Consider the following 20135-nt stretch of genomic DNA (forward strand, 5'->3'; position numbering starts at 1 on the left):
GACATCTTTTAGAATGAAGTAAGATGCACAGAAAATCCATACACGATTTTACTCAAGAGCCACTAAACCACCATGAATTCCCGATCTCCATCACAGCAGTAACACACATCCTTCTGCCAGCGTTAGGATGTCACACTCCACGGGTGGCATTTACTGGGTGGCATTTACTATTGTCTTGGGTTTTCCATCAGCAGTAGTATATATAAAGCATCTCATGCTGCTTTCTTTGCCGTGTTTTTCCAGTTATACAGTTATTCCCCTTTCTCTAAAAGAAATAAATATGGAAGTTGTGGTTATAACAGGGTGCGAGCAGAGGATTTCCTACATTTTGTAAGAAACAGCAAATCTTGCCGCCAATATCTATTATTTGTACTTCAACAGTAAAAAGATATTCCAGCCAGGCCTCTCCCTTTAGTGGGTTCGGGGGTGTACGAAGATACATTGAATCATGCCTCTCTTTAAGGCATTTTAAGATCCTACATCCCTTATTAGAAAATATTAGAAAACACTACATAAAATGCATAAAGAGAAAGAAGGAGAAGCTTTTTTCATCGTTTAAGTAAAACAGGCCTTTTCCCTGCTTCAGAAAGACGCTGCCTTCATCCAACAGAGCTCTTTTCCGTTCACAAAGAACTGGAATCGGTTCCTTCTGCCAGCCCTGTGGAGCATGACCTGGAGCGCGGACAATGTCGGAGGCCACGGGCAGGGGCTGCGCGTCCCGGCCGGGCTGGGCGGGGCTGCGGGCGAGGCCCGGCTCAGGGCTGGAACGGGGACGCGGCTCGGGGATCGCGGCCGGGCGGGCGCGGATGGGCGGAGGCGAGGGAGGGGACGGGTGGAGGGGAGGGCGGAGATGGATGGAGGGGCGGGGACCATCAGTAAGAAGCGGCCCCGCCAGCCCGGCAGCGCCCGCGCCGCGCATCCGGGGGTGCGGCGGGAACTACCGCTGGAGCGGGGGGGAACTGCCGCTGGAACATCCGGGGCTGCGCGGGAAACTACCGCTGGAACATCCGGGGCTAGGCGGGGAACTACCGCTGGAACATCCGGGGCTAGGCGGGGAACTACCGCTGGGGCGGCGGGAAGCACCGCTCCCCGCTGGAGCATCCGGGGGTGCGGCGGGGACTACCGCTCCCGGGGACCCCGGCGCCCCACGGGGCGCAGCATGGAGAGCCCCGCGGTGACCTTCACGCTGGCCTACCTGGTGTTCGCTGTGTGCTTCGTGTTCCCGCCCGACGAGGTGCGCTCGGCGGGGCTGACGGTGCAGAGCCTGCTGTCCGGCTGGCTGGGCAGCGAGGACGCGGCCTTCGTGCAGTACCACCTGCGGCGCAGCACCGGCACGCTGCTGGCGCACTCCCTGCTGCCCCTGGGTGAGTAGCGCTCGGAATGAGCGCCCCGAGCTTTGTAACCAGCGCTGCACCGCAGCACATGCACTCACCGAGGAGCTGCAGTTAAAGTGCGGACTGCGGAGTGAGATGCTGGAGAGCAGGGCCATGGAAAGGGACCCGGGGGTCCTGCTCAGGGGCAAGTTGAACTGAGCCAGCAGTGCCCTGGTAGCCAGGAGGGACATCCCTGTCCTGGGGACATCAGGCACAGCATCACAGCCGGGCAAGGCAAGGATTGTCCCGCTCTGCTCTGGGCTGGGGCGGCCTCACCTCCAGTGCTGGCTGCAGCTTTGGGTGCCACAATAAAAGAAAAACATTGAACTATTTGAGAGTGTCCAAAGGAGAGCAATAAAGATGGTGAAGGGTCTTGAGGAGAAGCTGTGTGACAGCTGAGAGGCTGAGGGCACTTGGTCTGTTCAGCCTGGAGGGGACTGAGGGGAGACCTCAGTGCAGTTACAAATTCCTCGAGAGGGGAAGAGGAGGGACAGACACTGATCTCTTCTCTCTGGTGGCCGTGACAGGACCTGAGGGAATGACCTGAAGTTGAATATCCTCCCCTAAATCTCAGGGGAGATTTGGGTTGGATATTAGAAAAAGGTTCTTTCCCCAAGAGGGTGGTTGGGAACTGGAATAGGCTCCCCAGGGCAGGAGTCACAGCACTAAGCCTGATGGAGGTTGAGGATGCTCTCACACACATGGTGTGACTCTTGGGGTGTCCTGTGCAGGACTGTTGGATTTGATGATCCTGTGAGTCTCTTCCAGCTTATCATCTTCTGTGATTTGTGATATAACCAAGGAATGCAAATCAGCTTCCTTTAGCCGTATAATTCTACTAAAACTAAATGGCATCTTTCAGGTAATTTTTTTCAGCAACCAAATTCAGATCACTTTCCTTTAGGTATAAAATTCTGGTAAGAATCAGTGATGCCTAAGAATTATCTCAGCTTGCATAAGACAGGAGGCTTGAATTTGAAGTCATCCAGAAGTACAGTACTTCTCTTGGAGGTGAGCTCACTGGTTAGATAACCATATGATTCAGGGTATCTGTTTTTTCAGGTACTTAATTATCTTCTGAAAGTAAGTTTTTTTTTCCTTGCAGGTTATTACCTTGGTATGTGCTTTGCTGCACCTGAAAAACATCTTTGTTTTTTCTACCTGGCTTCAAAAGAGTGGAAAACTTTCTTCTTCTTCGCCGTTCTCCTCCCAGCAGTCACCAGTGCCCTGGCATATTACTGGTCACGGAAAGGCTGGAATAATCACCCGCTAGCCCGGACACTCGCTGTTCACGCTCTCCCGCAGTCGGGTTGGAGGGCAGTAGCTTCTTCCATCAACACAGAATTTAGGAGAATCGATAAATTCGCTACCGGAGCTCCAGGAGCGAGGGTGATCGTTACGGACACGTGGGTGATTAAAGTGACCACCTACTGTTTACATGTTGCCCAGCAGCAGGACATTCACCTGACGGTGACAGATTCCAGACAGCACGAGCTCACCCCAGACTCCAACGTGCCTGTGCAGTTCCTCACCATCCGAGTTGCCAGTGTTAATCCCTACATCAAGGCATTCGATATCAGGTAAAACAACTGCTAAACCTGTTATGTTACGTGTGTGCTGTTTGACGGTGCTGAGGGAGCACTTCTGTGCCCAACCTGGAGACTCCCTGGTCTCATCCCTTCCTTTCTGGTCCCTGCCTGGTGTGGTCAGGGCTTTTGTATGTGCAGTTCTGCCATGCAGTGCAGGTTGTTTAGAAAGCTTCATACACATGCAACACTGAATACAAAACGGATAAACAAAGGGATTGGCCTCTTTGATCCATTCTTAGGGAGAGGATTGTGCTGGATGTAAAAAGAAGTAGCTGGATAAAATTAGGTGAGAGATGGAGAACAGGAACAAAGGGTAGAATTTATGATCTTTTAAATTTTGGGTGAGAAGAAATAGTTATTTGTCTAAAACTGTCTGTTGTTCATCCACAACTTTGGATTTTCCTCGTGCTTAAGGCTGATAATTTTGTCACTGCTCAGAAGAGTTCTCACTGGGCTATTGCAAGCCAACTGCCCCTGTAACAAGGAAAAAATTTTGGTCCTTTTCTGATTTATGTGTTCTCATAGCAGTAAATCATAACAATTGTGAATGTTAGGGCTTGTTTTGCAAGGGCCTATGCTGTTCAGCTCAGCAGTCTCTGTGTAACCAGGCTAAAGTACAAGCAGAAACCTCTTTGTTGTATTATTAAGAACCATGTTAGTGCTCCTAAAACTATATTTGAAAAGGTATTTGACTGTCTTCTTGCTGTAAATTTGTATGTCAGGAGCATTTATTAGGTAATTAAAAGGAGGCACATCACCAGACTTGTATGTGTGCAGTGGGGCAAGCATGAGGAAGGGAAAGAAGTGATTATGGTAGAAATCCAGCTGAACAGAACTCAGAACAAGAGGTTGGTTAAGGTGAGCATGACAGTGCTAAGAAAAGAGACTTTTATAGACCTGTGACAGTGGTGACCAAATTAGTATTAAACAACTAATGATTCTGCAAGCATTTCAATGCCAGAGTGGTAAAACTATATCCCCAGCTGAGAAAATTCTGATTTGTTTGACAAGTCCTTTTAGGGAAAAAAAGTCCTAAGTCCAAAATGCATTTTGTGACTAAACAGAATAGCATCAAGAACAGTGTTTAAAAGCTGTTTTAATAAGATGTCAGTAATAGTAAATCTCTGCGAGAATGTAGCAGAATCGTACAGGATCATTGTATATATCCAGAATCGGAATCAAATACAGTGAGATGTTTTTGGAGGAAAAATTCTTCTGTGCAGGTGGGCCACGGTTCCCCTGCATGTTCAGTCTGAGTTGTTCCTCTGTGTATAAATGTCTCTGTGATTTGCATGGATAGCATCTGTTAAATGACATTATCCTGTAGCAGTAAAAACAATAGAGACCACTGAGAGCTAGAGCTAAGCCTACCTTGCATTGTGCTGGTCTTTGGGAACTCAGTGAGCGATAGGAAAATGAGGGCAGTTCTTCCCAGGACTTCTCCATGAAAGCTGTTTAATGAGTGGAAGCATTGAGCTGGAGAGTTCTGACACTACAGTTCAGAACTCTTATGGTAAAAAGAGATGACAACAGAAATGTGTCACTGTCGTCTGTGTGAGGTCGCAGGTGCCACTTGCAGGCATCACTTTAATTTACAGAAGCAGCTTGTGTGAAACACAGCTTGCTGCAGCCTGAAATCAGCAGTGGTTTGTGACCTTTGTGGAATCTCTGGGATTATGTTATGATATAATCTAAAATTGTATCATAAAATTACAGAACCTGATAGATTGACACTTTTGCTACTTATATAGTACTATATCACCTTGTGGTGCCTGCTGCATGATACAACTATTTTCTCTTTAACTAAACTCCCCAGGAGTTTATAATTGAGAATTTAAATATCATCGAAGTAAATAGGCATTAAAAAGGTGACAGAAATGGTGCAAACAGCACTTTGCAGTTAATGCATGATTTATGTACCTGTATTGCTTTTGTTCATGCTGATTACTTCAAAAGCTTTTATTTTTGTGTAATGTTTTACCTGATCTCTGACATACCCTGCTGGCAATCTGACACAGATATGAATGAGGACAGCATGTTCTGCTGACCAAGTTGTGCCAAAACAAATAGCTGAACAGCAGAAGAAAACAAGAAAACACAATGCTGTGTATTTATTCTGACCAATAAGTACCAGCTTTTCTGTGGATTCACTTCATTGATGTTAGCCTCTGCAAGGTACTATCAAGGTATTTGGGTGGATAATCATAGTAACATTTTTCTCCATCTTTTCTTCTTCAGGTTGAACTCCACAGAGTATGGGGAGCTCCGGGAGAAGCTCCGTGCTCCTATCAGCAATGCAGCTAATGTTGTGATCCATCAAAGCCTTAGTGATTTATTTTTAGAAACCTTTACATCTCTGGTGGAAATAAACCAGACATACCATATTCCAAGTACTCAGGTGAAACTTTCTATCCATGTGAGACTGTAACAATTATACTTTCAATACAGATGTGCCTGTGATTACTGTGTAAATGATAAATGTTTACCTAGGGCTATCTCAGGTCAATTACTAAGAGAATTTGTTGTGAGGTTAACAGAAAGGTTTAATCAAAAATACTGATTAAATGACAAATTATTATTAAATTATTATGTTATTACTGCTTAATAATTCTCATTTAATAATTAAGCAGTATTCAGTCAGTAATTAAATGGTAAGTGAACAGCAGTTAAACACCCTATTACTCGTTACACTTCTAATAAATCAGCTAGCTTGCATTCAATATGTTTTACATCAAATATAAACTATTACTTACCTTGCTGTAGATAACAGATACCAAGTAAGGGATCTCTTGATCTCAAGAGGTCCTTTGAGAGGTCTCCTACCTGCCTGAGGCTGCCCTACAGGAGAGTTCCATGGGCTTGGGGGATGCAGTCCCTTACTTAGAGCGTGACTGGTGGTTAGAGTGCCCCTTGGTGTGGGTGTACAGCTGTAGGACTTACAGCTTCCTCTCGTTGGCCCCTGATAAGACATGGCCTAGATTCCTTAACTTCCTGAGAAGATGCAGCCAATCACAATTTCTTAGGGTCTGCACAGCCAAGGCTGACTCCAGTCAGGCCTCCTGGTCAGTGATGCCAGAAACCCAAGTGCTCTTTGCTCATTCAGGGTGATCCTTCCCTCACAAATGCTCACCTGCTGTGTCAGTAAACTCATCATACACATAACTCTGGCTGCTGCTTCTGTTCCTGCTACGAGGAACACACTGTATTGTGAGCATTACAGTTTTGAGACATGAGAAATAACATAGTGAAATAAAGTCCCCTGTAATAATGTCTACAAAAATATTACATGAATGCATTTGGAAATGATGACATTGCACTTGCAGAAAGTTTATGGGGAGCCAGAGCCACAGCTGCTGTTGCTGTTCTTTAGGCAGTTTGCTCCAATACAGCTTGCTTTTCTAGACAGCCAGGTTTTGTTGGATCTTCTGCTGAAATAAACTAATGATTCTTAATTGGGGTTTGCTTTAGTTATTATGGCTATTATATGGTGTTAATTATAACAGCACAGAGTCCTACCTCCATTAATGCTCACAGAGACCTGGTCATTATTCTACTTGTGCAGCAGTTGGAGGTGTGACTGGAGCACTGTCCAGTGTACCAGAGGGAACCAATTAAAGCAGTACTGGTGACCCTGCAGGGACTCTGTGTCCAGTGGTTCAGCTGATGGAGTGAGGGGTATCTGTGGTAGTGTTGCACAGCTTATATAGTTTATGAACTAGCTAAAATAAAACTGGATCAGGTGTGTCTGCACATTATGTTGTATGTTCTGATGGCACTTCCAGCAAAAAGGGCTAGTCACAATAAATAGAAGATATTAAAGCTGATTTCTTGCAAAGCATTTAATTTGTGACACATTTAATTGGCAGCTGAACTTTTGAACTCAGGCTTGACATTGAGTGATAAATGACATCACAGATGATGATAAGGATGTCAAAAATACAACATTTAATTTTTTTGCTATTCTGAAGCTCCATTAATATGTTGAAAAAGTTAGTTATTCTTTCTATGCTAAAATTTTTCCTGCTTAAAAGCTAAGACCTAATATGACAAGTTAAAGCTGAGTGGGTTGTGTTCATCTGGATCTGCTCCACAGACCAGCTGAGCAGACAGTTGAGCTGTCAAAGGAAGAGTCACTGGAGATGGGAACTAGAGACCATGGAGAGAGCTGGTTTTTGTTCCACCAGGAGCATTTTGAACAGATTCAGGTCTCTGTGCCTATTCAGTGTGTTGTCTTTTGAGCTTTCTCAAGTTCTTGAGCAGCTGGAAAACATGTGGGAAATGCTAATTATTTTTTATTAATTGTAAAACACTTCATAGCAAGATGTTCCCATATGCAACTGCAAGTTCATGTGGCATAATTAACTGTGGGAAAAATCAGTTATTCCAGTTTTATCCAAGAAAAATAAAGTTTCTAGGCCCTCAGGATGAGCATCCCTTGCTGAGTCCAGCCCTGGTTTCCTCATTTATGTCTCTTAGAAAGATGGAAGACAGGAACAGATGTTTGCTATTTTAGGTGGTAAGAACTGTTTGCTTGGTTTGTTTTCCTTCTTTTATACTAGTATGTTTTTTGAAAAATAGTTTGAATGACAAAGCTGGCTGCTTGCTTACCTTGCTGTGGCTGCTGGAAGCTCTTCAGAGAGTGAATGAATGTTTATTTTTCAGTCATTTTTGTTTGATCATTAGTCTCATGCAGCAGTTCTGGGTTTTCTGTTCAAAGAGAAGCTTTGCTGTCATTCATTACAATGTTCTAATAAAACCATTTGATTTCCTCTGGTGGGGCAGTTCTGCCTTGATTATTCTGCCACAGATGATTTTCTAAAAGCCTTTGAAAAGCAGTAACAGGAGCCATTCTGTGCAGTTCACAATTCTGATGGTTTTTCTCCTCCCTCAGGAGCTGGAGCCATGCATAGGGTGTATGCAGACTATTGCCAACATCAAGCTCATCAAGAACTGCCAGGAGCCAAACGAGGGGGAATGCCAGCAGTGCTACTGCCGGCCCATGTGGTGCCTCACCTGCATGGGCAAGTGGTTTGCCAGCAGACAGGACCAGCAGCACCCAGAGACCTGGCTGTCGAGCCAAGTGCCTTGCCCGACTTGCCGAGCCAAATTTTGCATTCTAGATGTTTGCCTAATACGATGAGTAGTAACCTGGGTATGTTTTTACTTTTTTAATTTGACTATTTCATAATGGGTTTGATTAAAGGCCTGCTAGATCTCTTTCTGAGACTTCATGTTCTACCAGGGTACAAACTCTAAAAGTTTCTTTTACAGTGTTGAAAACAGATGTAAATCTTTTCAGTTCCTTTCCACTTTTACCTGTAACTGTGGATTTTATTCACCTGATGTCAGCTTCTGGATTTTAATTTTGTTTAAACCCGTTTTCTTTTCTTACATTTTGGATGGAATAAGGTTATCCTTCTATATTTGCAGTACTGTTGTTTTTTCAGGTTTTAACGTAGGTTGAATTCTTTACATTTTTAAATTTATCTTGGGTTTTGATTCTTTAATAAAGGGCTAACTGAGAAAATTGTTTTGATTAGACTTCATTGATGCTTTTGTTATTCTTTAATCCAGTTGTAAAGTTAAATTCTCAAAGTAATCTGACATGCCTCCAGTGTTTGTGAGCTTCTTAAAGACTGTGTTAGAGAAACAACTTGTTAAAAATTCTTATGAACATGAAAATAATAGGGAACAAAAATAGACATTTGTCTTTGTGATAGCTTCAGATTAGCATCCAAAGAGCCACATGCATATATATGGTCATTTCTAGAGAAGATCCTCTGTTTGCAGTAAAGAACACACCACTGCCTCCCACACAATCTTGATGCATTTCTTAAACAAGAGGATAGGGTTTAGAATAAGTTTTCTTACAGCATTTTGTGAAAACAACAAACCAAGAGAAAAAAAACCCCAAGTAATGCAAGTGGCTAGACTATTTACTGAACTTTTTTTTTATTATTGTGTGTAAATCACTAATAGTGATTTAGTTTTGCATTTCCAGCTGTGTGTATGCTTTTCCACATCACTGACTTGTGGGTGGGCAGTGTTAGTAATCTGAGGTATATTATATACATGTGATGTCATTAAACTAAAGACAGTCTGTGGGTGGACTCTGTCAGTTTAAGTATTCCATAGGAGTGTATCATGTATACCTCAAATTTCCCAGTTTGGTGCAGGTCAACAGGTCTTTCAGAACATGAGTCACACCTATATTATTTATTTCTCCAGCTGTATTAGTTCTGTAATTGCAGTGTTCCAGAAGATATTGGGGAAAATGTTATCTGTTGTTTTTTTTTAGGTTAACATAATTTGTCAACCCAAAAAAGACTTTTTTCCAACCAGGAGATACTTTTAATCCTTTACATGAGTACAGTTTTTCTACCGTGAGGTTTGGCATAGCTTGAAACCAAAATACAAAGTTATCATGTGATTTCTGCAGTGTGACTGTTTTTATTGTGTTGAAACTGGACCAAGTTGCCCAGAAAAGTGGCTGCCACATTCTTGGAAGTTCTAAAAGGACTGAACAGGACTTTGAGCAACCTGATCTGGTGGAAAGTGTCCCTGCCCATGGCAGAGAGTTAGAACTGGATGATCTTTAAGGGCCTTTCCAACTCAAACCTTTCTCTAATATTGCTAAACTTGCTAAACTGCAGCTAAGCACCATTCCAGTCAAGACAAACCTCAGTAAGACTGAGGTTCTCAGTGCCATTTTTAAAGAAATGTTTGTTGACTTTGAGCTGTTTAAGGACTTGAGATATAAATACTCAAGCTCATACACAAATTACAAAACATTTTCTTCCAAAGACATTCTGCAGGATTTATTATTTGTGGTTTTTGAGGTTGGTGTTTTTTGTTTGTTTTTTTTTGCTAGACAGCTTACCTGTTTAAAATGAACAGTTTTATTTGGATAGCCCTTAAGGAAAAGGCTTAATGAATACATGCAGTTATTCTTAAAACTCTCTGAAGAGCTCAATAAAAATACAGTAGATTCTTTGTAAGACTTCTGGTTTAATTTTAAAGTTATGTTTACCAGGTAAAACTTTGTATGGGTGGAAATCAGTCCAGCTTATCTGTATGCAGAGTCTTACCTGAGAATATGAGAATAAATACAAATAGGGCTTAAATTCTCCTGAAGGTGTACATGGTAATTACTCCTTGGATGGATTTTCCTACTACAGCCTGAATGCAGAGGATTGCATAAATGGAGGAAGGTGTGTATGAAATCTCTGTAAGAACTTCAGGGGAAAAAACGGCCTCCAGACACATTTTACAGCTATCAGATGGGAAGGAGTGACACTGGATGTCATGAAATCAGCAGGGGCAATGACAAAAAAATTTGTCTTTCCAAGGAAGCACTGGCATGTAGCAATGCTGTGTCCTATATAAAACATTTATTTAATTGTGACCTTGCTCAGATTTATTACCAAGCACCAGTAATAAAGAATCTATCACATTCCTATATCACATTCCTGTAGTAGAGGAGTGCAGCCAGAGGAGAGCCATGAAGACGTTTAGAGGACTGGAGCACCTCTGCTATGGAGACAGGCTGAGAGAGCAAGAGGCATTCAGCCTGGAGAAGAGAAGGCTCCAGGGAGACCTTGCAGCACCTTCCAGTACCTAACAGGTCTCCGAGAGAGCTGGAGAGGAACTTTTGACAAGGCCATGGCATGACAGGAGAAGGGAGAATGGCTTTAAACTGAAAGGGAATAGGTTCAGATTAGATTGAGGGGAAGAAATTCTTCACTCTGAGGGTGGTGAGGCACCAGGTGGAGAGGCTGACCAGAGAAGCTGTGGATGTCCTAACTCTGGAAGCAATCCTGTTCAAGGCCAGGCTGGATGGGGCTCTGAGCATCCTGCTCCAGGGGAAGGTGTCCCTGCCCACGGCAGCAGTTTTAAGTAAATGGTCTTCAGCATCCCTTCCCACCCAAACTATTCTGTCATTTTATGAAACTGGCTAGCCTGCAGCTAAGTACCATTCCAGTCAGGATAACCTCAGTAAGACTAAAGTTCTGAGTGCCTTTCTTAAAAAACGTTTGTTGACTTTGAGCTATTTAAGGAGTTGAGATATAAATATTGGAGCAAGTTATCTTTAAGATCCTTTTCAAGCCAAACTGTTCTACGATTCCATTAATGGTATGAAATGTGGTACACATTCCTGTAGCGTGTATATTGAGGTGGCCGCCAACCCCTCACGACGCTGACCCAAAACAAATCCTTGGCTATTGTGTGAGGTACCACCGTGATGTGCGAGCTGGGTTTTCCCTGCATTTGCGAGCGGAGTGGGGTGGGCGATGCAGCCGGACGGAGATGGCGTGAGGGCACTGGTGCCCTCGTTGTGAGGGAAGCTGCGCCCGGTCCCTCCGAGGGGCGGAGGACACTTTGCTCCGGTAGGACGGAGCAGCACTCCCGCAGGAACAGCACCGTCCCGGGCCCTCCCGGCGGCGGCACCGCCCGGGCCGCGCCTGCGCTCCCCGCGGGAGGCCGGGCCGCGCCTGCGCTGCTCCCGGGCCGGGCCGGGCCGGGCCGGGGCCATGTTCGGCCGGGCCGCCGCCCGACCCAGCCATGTCCAGCGCGCCGCGCCGGCCGGGCGCAGCGGAGCCGGCCGGGCTGCGCAGGTGGGAGCGGCCGCGGGGGGACTGGGAACGGGGCGGGCAGCGCTGGGCGGGCGGGGATTCGGCGCTGTCTGTCCCGGGGCGGCTCCGGAGGCAGCTGCTGCCTGTGCCCCCCGTGCTCCTCCGGCGAGCAGCCCCTTCTCCCTTCTCACCCCCCGTGCAGGGGCTCCTTCGGCCTCCTCTGTCGGTGGCGACCGAAGGACCAGCAGCCCGGGCAGGGCGTGTGGGCTCGGCGGGATGCCTCAGCCCGGTTGGGAGCGCTGGGGCTTGGTATCAGGCTGGAGTGCGCGGGGTGCAAAGCAAATACTGGAATGTTTCTAAAAGACGTCATTTTCATTTATCATTTCACCTTAGATTTTCAAACAGTGTCTACTTACGGCATGTGTTGTTGTATACCTAAGCCGGTTTTAAAAATGTTTCTTTCAAGTCGTTGAACCGAGTAATTGTTTAAGATGGTTAGAGAAGGGTTTTATCTGTTCATTGCCGTAGCGAAAACTGACCGGATTTGGAAGCAGCCCTTTTTGCCTGAGTCTGTGATTCTGAGCAAGCTGTTTGCTGTCTGTTGTTGGTAACTTCGAGCCCTCTGGGAGCGGGAAACTCCCAAAGCCAGACAGGGTGGAGGAGGTAGGGAAAGAAAACATGGGTGGTTAACACGGGAGTAAAATACCAAAATTCCTTCCTTCTCCCTTGTTGAGCTAAGGGAGACACCTGGCACGTACAGAGTAGTGTGTTTGCTTTGAATTGTTACACATTCAAAACACGGTATATTTACAGTGCAGAGGCTGCAGTACCTGATCGTTCTCTCTCTGGCAGGGGTGGCAGTGGATCTGCAGGTGTGGACCTTAGCCCAGAAACCCAGTCGGGTGTTAATAGATGCTACGATTGTGTTTTGTTTAGTAACCTGTCATTTAAGATGTCAAAGCTGTCAGAACCGAGGAGGAGAATGTAGAGAACTCAACCCTTAAGCAATCCCTGGCTGACTAGCCAGTGTGTTGTAAGCACTACAGTCTGCTCCTTGTCCCAGGCCTCCTTGTGAGGGCTCTGCAACCACATCTGGTCAAGAATTTCCTGTGTGAAAGTGTTTCCACATAAACATTTGACCTACTTCTCCTTAGTCATTGCGTGGAAGTGTACTTTCTGGGCTTTTCTTTGAGTTTACTACTGGATGGGGCAGTAAATAAGTGTCAAATAATACACTGTTGACAGAGCATGGTCTATGGATGCTGGCACATGTCCACAAGTCCAAAAATATTGATGGCAGTCTTCCACACTATTCTTTTTGCAAAAAGAGTATTTTTTTTGTTACCTAAATATTAACTGTTTATTTGAAAATTTTGATGTCTTAATTGCATTAGTCAAAGATATTTTCTCAGCAATTGCACCAACACCATTGTTAAGTACATGTTGCGTGAATAAGTTGATACAAGTCACGTATCTGTATGCCAAATCAGATTGTCCATATTTGATTTTTATAGGCCATGTTCAATGACAGCCAGTGACTTGATTTCAAGATGAAAATTCTTGTTTTCTAGTTCGGTGCAACATCCACACCGCTGGCATCAAGAGCAGGAACGTAGAAGCTGCAATGATTCACATTCTCTCATGGTTGAGGAATATCAGTGTGGTCATTCAGACCACTGGTTGGAGAGGTAAGGAATAAGTGTAATTTTTTTTAAAATCTCCCCTTTGCTGCATTCTTCTTTAGGACTCCAAGAAAAGCTTGGACATGTTTAGGTTGAGTGTTTTCTTATAATAGAGTAGCACAGAGTTAGGAGATGATACCTGCATCATGCCAAAAGAAGACCATCAAGTTTGTCTCATTGAAATACATGCCATAGTATTAGTAAGTATTCAAAATGAAAGGGTGAAAGGCTATGTACTGAAGCAGTAGTTTAAGCCCTGTATTGCTGAAGTCTTCAATATTTGTATAAAACTCCCAATAAAACCATTTGCTGTTATTTTCATACTTTCCTTATGCATCTCTATGTGTAAATGTGGGTAGATCATCTTTGTCTCTTCACAGTCCAGCTGGTATATTCAGCTGTACTGCAGTTTTTAGTGAGCACCCTATATTTCCTACAGTCCCTTACTGAGGACAATTTGAGATGAGATAGAGTTTTATACTTAGGTAATTCTGTGAATATTTTGCTTGGTTTTTGGATAGTCTAGACTAAAGACCCAAGGTGGAGGAAGTGGTTGAGACTGGTATCTTAGAGTCTGATAGCAAGGGTGAAAAGTGGTGAGTGCTGAGATATGTTCAGAAAACTGAACAGAATGTAAGAGGAAATGTTTTACTGAGTGTACAGGAAAATATTTTTTTATGTAATTCATACATTTCTGAGTATTCCACTGTATGAAGGTGATTTTTATTTTTGATGGAATGTTTAATATTGCTTCATTAATGAATGAGTCTTCTGAAGAGTTTAGGAAAGGCCTTGTATTCCGAATGTTTTCTATGTCTTTGATGTGGTCATAATAAGTACTAATAGTAAGGCATGAATGTAAGACTTAAGTGGATGTACCAGCAGTGTTTTGTGTTTCTCTTTAGCTGAGTGGATATGTTCCTTTTCAGTGTGGAATCTTTGTCCTGTGTTACAATGACGTTGTCAGCTTGGATGGTAATTTCATCTGTTGATGTGAAACCATTTAGGGAAAGTGAGACTGTCAGCGAAATCTGCTTCTGTATTACTTACATGACTTGCTAAATGTTGAGGCATTAAAATTAACAGAAGAGGGCAGGCTGAAGGTGACTTAGAACTGAGTTAGAGAAGGAACATGTCTGTAGTTTTACAGTTATGGAGATGGTTTTGTCCATTATTGCTGTTTCTGTTGATTAAATGTGTTGCAAGCAGCAAACATTCATGTTGAATTCCCATTATTTTCTAGCTCTACAACATCAGAACACTCTAAGCAGCTTTCCAGTTGCCCCCGCTGGGAAGGTACAATTGAAGAAGACAAAACAATGAGGACATCAAACAAAAATATGACTGAGTAGGTCTTGAACTATTACTGCTTTTTGTTCCATTGGTTTTAGCAATAACGATCTGATGATCTTTGACTCCTTTACTGTGGAGGCTGGTGATTCAGCCAACAATGTAACCACTCTTCCCTTAAGAAAAAGCCCTTAGGCTCCAGCTTGCCATGCTCCCCCTGGGGGAGAAACCCTAACTGATAGCCTGCAGTTGTGATGGGCAAAAAGGAGTTGCCCCCCCAGCATGCCTTGGAGGCCATGGAAATTTTGTGTACTCCATGTAGATTATATGTATCCTATTGGTCCTTCCCCTTTGCTCTGCCCCTGAACCCTCTGTGGACTAGTCCTGATCCTCCTGTACGAACCCCTGCTCCCTCTGACTTGCTGGCTCTTCATCCCTGGACACTTCTGAAGAAGGAGCTGAATAAAACCTCCCGAAGAATTCCATACGAAGGCTCCGTCTCTTTCCTGCCGCGCCACCTGAAGAGCTGCATTCACTCAACAGCCCTTTTCAGGGCTCAGAGCTGTAATCACAGAGCAGCTGCAGACGTGCCTGTGCCTCCAGGACATCCTTTTAAGGACACTTCTCTAGGAAGGTCTCGGCATTCTTACCATCACTGCCCACCACAACAAGTGGCACCCGAACAGGGACCGCAGCCAGTGGTTCCCTGGAGAAGCGTCTCCTGCAGCATCAGCTGCAGGAATTAAGTCACTCTTGGGTTTTGTCTCTTCCCTGAGGAGAACCCCTTGCGTTTTAGCAAGGGCTATCTGAAGGGTGACCGGGACCCTCCAAGCACCATCTGGGGATTGAAGGAGACTCCCCGAGGACCGGTCAATGGGTCAATGACCACCCACCCAGCAGGTTTCTGTTCGCCCTGTGGGCTTTCCTTGCCCGAAGAAAAAGCGTGAGTTTCATTGAATTAGCGCTTTTTTGTTTTACCTTTTACTGCTGAGTATGGGAGAAGAGTAAGGATGGGCAACAAACTAAGTTGTCCAAAGCTCAGCCTTCCTCAAAGAGATGTTTATCTCCAAGTTGTGGGTGGCCTTGTTGCGAGGAAATTTAAGTTTTCTAAAGGGGAATTGAAATGTTTTGTTCATTGGGTTTTTAAGTATTTCCCAAATGCAACACGGGATTCTCTTTGTTTAAATTCTTTTTGGGATGCCGTGGGGTAAAAGTTGTACTTAGTTTTAGCAGGTGGGGATCTTTCAGTTTCCAAGTGTTTTCCTCTGTTCCGTCTCATTGTTAAGACAGTGGGTCGCTTGGGGAATGTAATGTTTCAGGGAATGTGTTGGGAAAAGTTTCGGATCCCCAGCTGAAATCCCCTTTCCCTCCTTCCTCTCCTCATGTTCCCAAACCCTCTTCCCCGCCTGAGGGGCAATCAGAAGGTGGTCACTGCCAAATGGTTCAGGGCTGTTGGCCAACTCCCTGACACCTCCCAAACTTCTCTCAACCCCCACTAGCGAGGGCCCTGCTGCCCTGGACCTTTCTCTCATCCTCCTTCCAATGCCCTTGTACTGGCTTTCTCCTTCATCTAGTTTTGCTCCACAAAATGGCACCGGCAACATGGTCAGCCCTGTCGTTGTGTCTCCTTCTTGTCCAAGTTTTCCCACCCTCGCTCCACAAAATGGCCACTTTCCTGCCTCTCCTCCACTTTTTCCCATGCTTTCCATCACGCCTGGCCCCTCCTGTCCCCCTATGTCAATGGATGTAACCGCCTTGGGACCCCCCCATTCCATCAGTATCACCCCCTCCATCCCTTCCAGCCTTGGCTCCTCCCCAGTGGTCCAACTCCCTCTTGGTTCCCACGCCACCGGGACTGGAAGCGGAAATGACAGTGACTGGAAGGAGGCCCTATTGGCCTCCTCTTCCACCCATCACTTGGCAGCTCCAGTTGGCCTGAAAAAGCCCCACGCTGCTCTCTGGAACCTTCCATCCTCCTCGGAGGATGAGAGCAGCGACTCTTCAGACTCCGATTCTCAGTCTGAAAATTGTTGGGCGAAGGCCCAAAGGGAGGCCACCAGGGAGGGGGATTGGGAATTGGCTAATAGGATCTCTGCCCAAAAGCTGGGAGCTGCTTCCCAACAGGGAGCTAAAAGAACTATGTAAGGCAGCAAAGGAACACAGGCAGGGATCACATTTCTTTAAGAATCTAGTAGAAGCTACCTTCTCTGTGCACACATTAGTGCTGCATGACATCAAAAACATCATGAACTGCCTCATTTCCCCAGCAGAATATATGCTGTGGGAAAGGCACTGGAAGAAAAATCTAAAAACATTAGCTGACAACTATGCCAAAGATGTAAATCATCCCAACTTAACAATTGAGCAAATGGCCAGAGAAGGTAACTTTTTAAAACCCACTGATCAGGCCAGAGACCTGCCTGAAGCTGTTCTGCATGATGTTGCTGCTGCTGCCAAAACATCACTGTCCCTCACCTCTGATGACTCTACCCCCACACAAAGTTTCACAACCATCAAGCAGGGGTTCAATGAGAGTTTTATTAAATTTGTTGACAGACTAAAAGTTGTGCTGGAAAAACAGACTGAGAGCCCAGAAGGGAAGAAAGAAGTATTAAATAAAATGGCTATAGCTAATGCAAATGCCCAGTGCAAGGCAATTTTAAGAGCTCTTCCCATTGACCCCGAACCCTCCATTGAACAAATGGTTGAAGCCTGCGCCCGATACACATCATCAGAAAACACTGTGGTGCAGGCTGTGACTAAGGGGATTGTGGGTGGAGTGACTGGAGCATTTGCAGCAGTAGCCGAGGACTTCCTAATAAATAATGTTTTAATTGCGGAAAGACTGGACATTTCTTTAAGGACTGTCACGACAAAATACATGAATTGACTACCGCAAGCACCATCCATGGCCACAATGCCTGCCTTTCCAGCAGCGCCTGAGAAACTTCCAACAGTGCACAGAACAGCCCTTTACGATGACACAAAATCAGAAGCCATTTTCCCCTGCTCTACCATCCCAGAGCAGACGGAAGACCAGACACCAGCTCCAAGAGCTTGGCAATTGCCAGCGCATCAGAACGGTTCAGGTGGGAACCTGGTGCCAGCTGGTAAGCGACCTATCAATTAACTTAATTGATGAGTGCTTCCACAAGAGTCCACCTGGAAAATACGGACCAGAAGACAGTCCTTGGGACATTTTAATTATTGGTGACCTGCTCAACTCACCTGAACAAATTTATGTAATTCCAGAGGTGCAGACAATATTCCCAGGGGACAAAATTTTTGTCTCCCTTATGTGCACTGATGCACCATACTATTTATTCCAAGGAACACCAATTGCACAGGCCTTTTTACTGCCACCTGTTTGGAAGAGGTTTCCCTCAAGCCTACAGCCATGTGGATGCAGACTGTGGGTTCAAATAAACCCCTTATAGAGTGTGACCTGTTCTGCAGAAGGGAGAAGACCTGACAAATAGCAGGGCCTTTCCCACTGATTACCTGGGGGAGGGAATATGCCTGTGTGTCAGCTCCACCTGGCCCAAAATATCTCCCAGGGAAATACATCAAACCTTATTTAGGGCCAACAAACACTGCCCCTGACAAAAATATCAAGAATTCCTCCAAGTCTACCACAGAACCACAGGATCAAATATCAACTGCCTGGAGACGGAAATACTATAAGACGCGGCTTCTACGAAGACTGCATCACCCCATCACCAGGTCCCAGACCAAACACAACACTGGAAACAACAATGCCAAAAGCTGGGCACATCCTAGCAAGTTTACTGCTACCCCCAGTTGTCCCCTGACCCTCACTTCCCTTTAGACTTACCTTCCCCATGCTTACCTTCCCGCTACAGCCCTCTTCCCTCTTTACTAAACTTCCCAACACCACCTAATACCTTCATTCTTTTAGTCTTATTAAAGAAAGGGAGGATGAAGGGGGATGAAGGGTAGAGGGGAAAATCAAAGGGTACGAAGATATTCCCTCCTCTTCCCCCAAAGGTCTAATAATGTATGTTTATACACCCAACAGAATCTCTTTTCCCAGCCAAAGATTAAAAACACCTATCTTAACACCCACCTCAACACCACCAGGATGATCATCTGGGTGCTCCTGATGGCTTAGCATGTCCTTGGCTGGATGGTCAGCCAACCCAACCATAATGTGTGGGTCACCCTGGCCAGGAGCCTCCAGCAGAACAATATGTGCCTGCCCATGGGCTCAGTCCATAACTCACTACAGTCATGTCTGCTGGGGATTCCCCTCAGGCCCAGTGAACACCCCTTTGCGGGGAGATGGCCCAACCTGATAGAGAGCACTGGGGAGGGATGGAACTGGTGGATAGAGAAATTTCCTAAGACACCAGAGGAACCTAGAGAATTATACTTGTTGGGGTCATCCAAAGCCAGTTTTTGCTTTAACTTTTAGTTCCTTAACCCTTCAGTTAGTTACACTAAGGATGTAACCCCAACCAAAAAAATTTACAATTCAGCCGAGTGGTGCAACTACACAGCTGGGACATCATTTGACTCCTCCAGTTCTGTCTTTCCCAGAGTGCTCCCCCCAGCTGTGTTTTTTCTCTGTGGAGACAAGGCCTAGGGTGGAGTTCCCTCATGTCTCAGAGGAGGTCCCTGCATTTTTGGCCAACTTAGTACCCTCACCCCAAACATCACCCTGTTACAAGATTGGAGACAGAAAAATAAATTGGCATGCCAAAAATGTACTCTCATCGGATCTGATGAAAATTGTGATTCTAAATTTACTGATTGGACAAAGAATTAATGGGTCTCAGTGTCCATCTTCCTCCCATGGGTGGCCGCTGCAGAAGGCCTGGGCAAAATTTCGCATTTGGGGTGTTGGCTTACTAAACAGGCCAACAGAACATCTAAGGCACTTGGCGCCCTCGTCAAAGATGAAGAGATGACCAGACACGCCACCTTGCAAAAAGCATGCAGTGATTGACTATCTCCTGTTAGTCCATGGACTCAGCTGACAGAACTCTGAGGGCCTCTGATGCTTTATCCTGTCAGACCACAGCCAGTCCATATCCGGGAGCATCCAGATGCTCAAAGAAAATGCCAAAGAGCTTCAGATGGAGAAAGACCCCAAGTGGTTTACGAATTGCTTTAGACATTATAGACTGAGGCTGGGTTGTCTCTTCCTTTAATAATGTGTTGTAGATTCTTTTGGTTATTGTGTTTATGTTTTCATGTTTTTACATTTCTTAAAGAAAGCTATAGGGGAGGCATTCATAATTAATAAAGAAGGAGGGAGTTGTGGAGACTGGTAATTCAGCCAACAATGTAACCTCTCACCCTGGAGAAAAAGCCCTAAGCCTCTAGCTTGCCATGGGGGAGAAACCCTAACTGATACCTTACAGTTGTGATGAGCTAAAAGGAGTTGTCCCTCCAGCACAGGCCATGCAAATTTTGTGTACTGCATGCAGATTATATGTATCCTATTGGTCTTTCCCTTTTACTCTGCCCCTGAGCCCTCTGTGGACTAGTCCTGATCCTCCTGTATGAACCCCTGCTCCCTCTGACTTGCTGGCTCTTCATCCCTGGACACCTCTGAAGAAGGAGCTGAATAAAACCTCCCGAAGAATTCCATACGAAGGCTCC

General features: G+C 45.2%; 2 protein-coding genes across 4 annotated transcripts; both read left to right on the top strand.

Moving 5' to 3' along the window:
• Positions 1 to 926: 926 nt before the first annotated feature.
• Positions 927 to 9960, top strand: TMEM129 (transmembrane protein 129, E3 ubiquitin ligase). The gene is made up of 4 exons (XM_015625788.3): positions 927 to 1364; positions 2479 to 2953; positions 5201 to 5360; positions 7854 to 9960. The coding sequence occupies exons 1-4, from the start codon at positions 1160 to 1162 to the stop codon at positions 8100 to 8102; spliced, it is 1089 nt and encodes a 362-aa protein (XP_015481274.1). The 5' UTR covers positions 927 to 1159; the 3' UTR covers positions 8103 to 9960.
• Positions 9961 to 11479: 1519 nt separating this feature from the next.
• Positions 11480 to 20123, top strand: LOC107203630. Of its 3 annotated transcripts, none has more exons than XM_015625918.3 (3): positions 11480 to 11577; positions 13107 to 13223; positions 14461 to 20123. In XM_015625918.3, exon 3 carries the CDS (start codon positions 16492 to 16494, stop codon positions 17395 to 17397), a length of 906 nt encoding a protein of 301 aa, XP_015481404.1. In that variant the 5' UTR covers positions 11480 to 11577; positions 13107 to 13223; positions 14461 to 16491; the 3' UTR covers positions 17398 to 20123. The 3 variants fall into 3 exon arrangements, with proteins under 3 accessions (XP_015481404.1, XP_033369731.1, XP_015481405.1); XM_033513840.1 differs by having other exon boundaries at positions 14461 to 14994; XM_015625919.3 differs by lacking the exon at positions 11480 to 11577 and adding an exon at positions 11659 to 12198.
• The last annotated feature ends 12 nt before the right edge of the window (positions 20124 to 20135 follow it).

The sequence above is a fragment of the Parus major genome, chromosome 4 (assembly GCF_001522545.3).
Source record: "Parus major isolate Abel chromosome 4, Parus_major1.1, whole genome shotgun sequence".
NCBI classification, from domain to species: Eukaryota; Metazoa; Chordata; class Aves; order Passeriformes; family Paridae; genus Parus; species Parus major.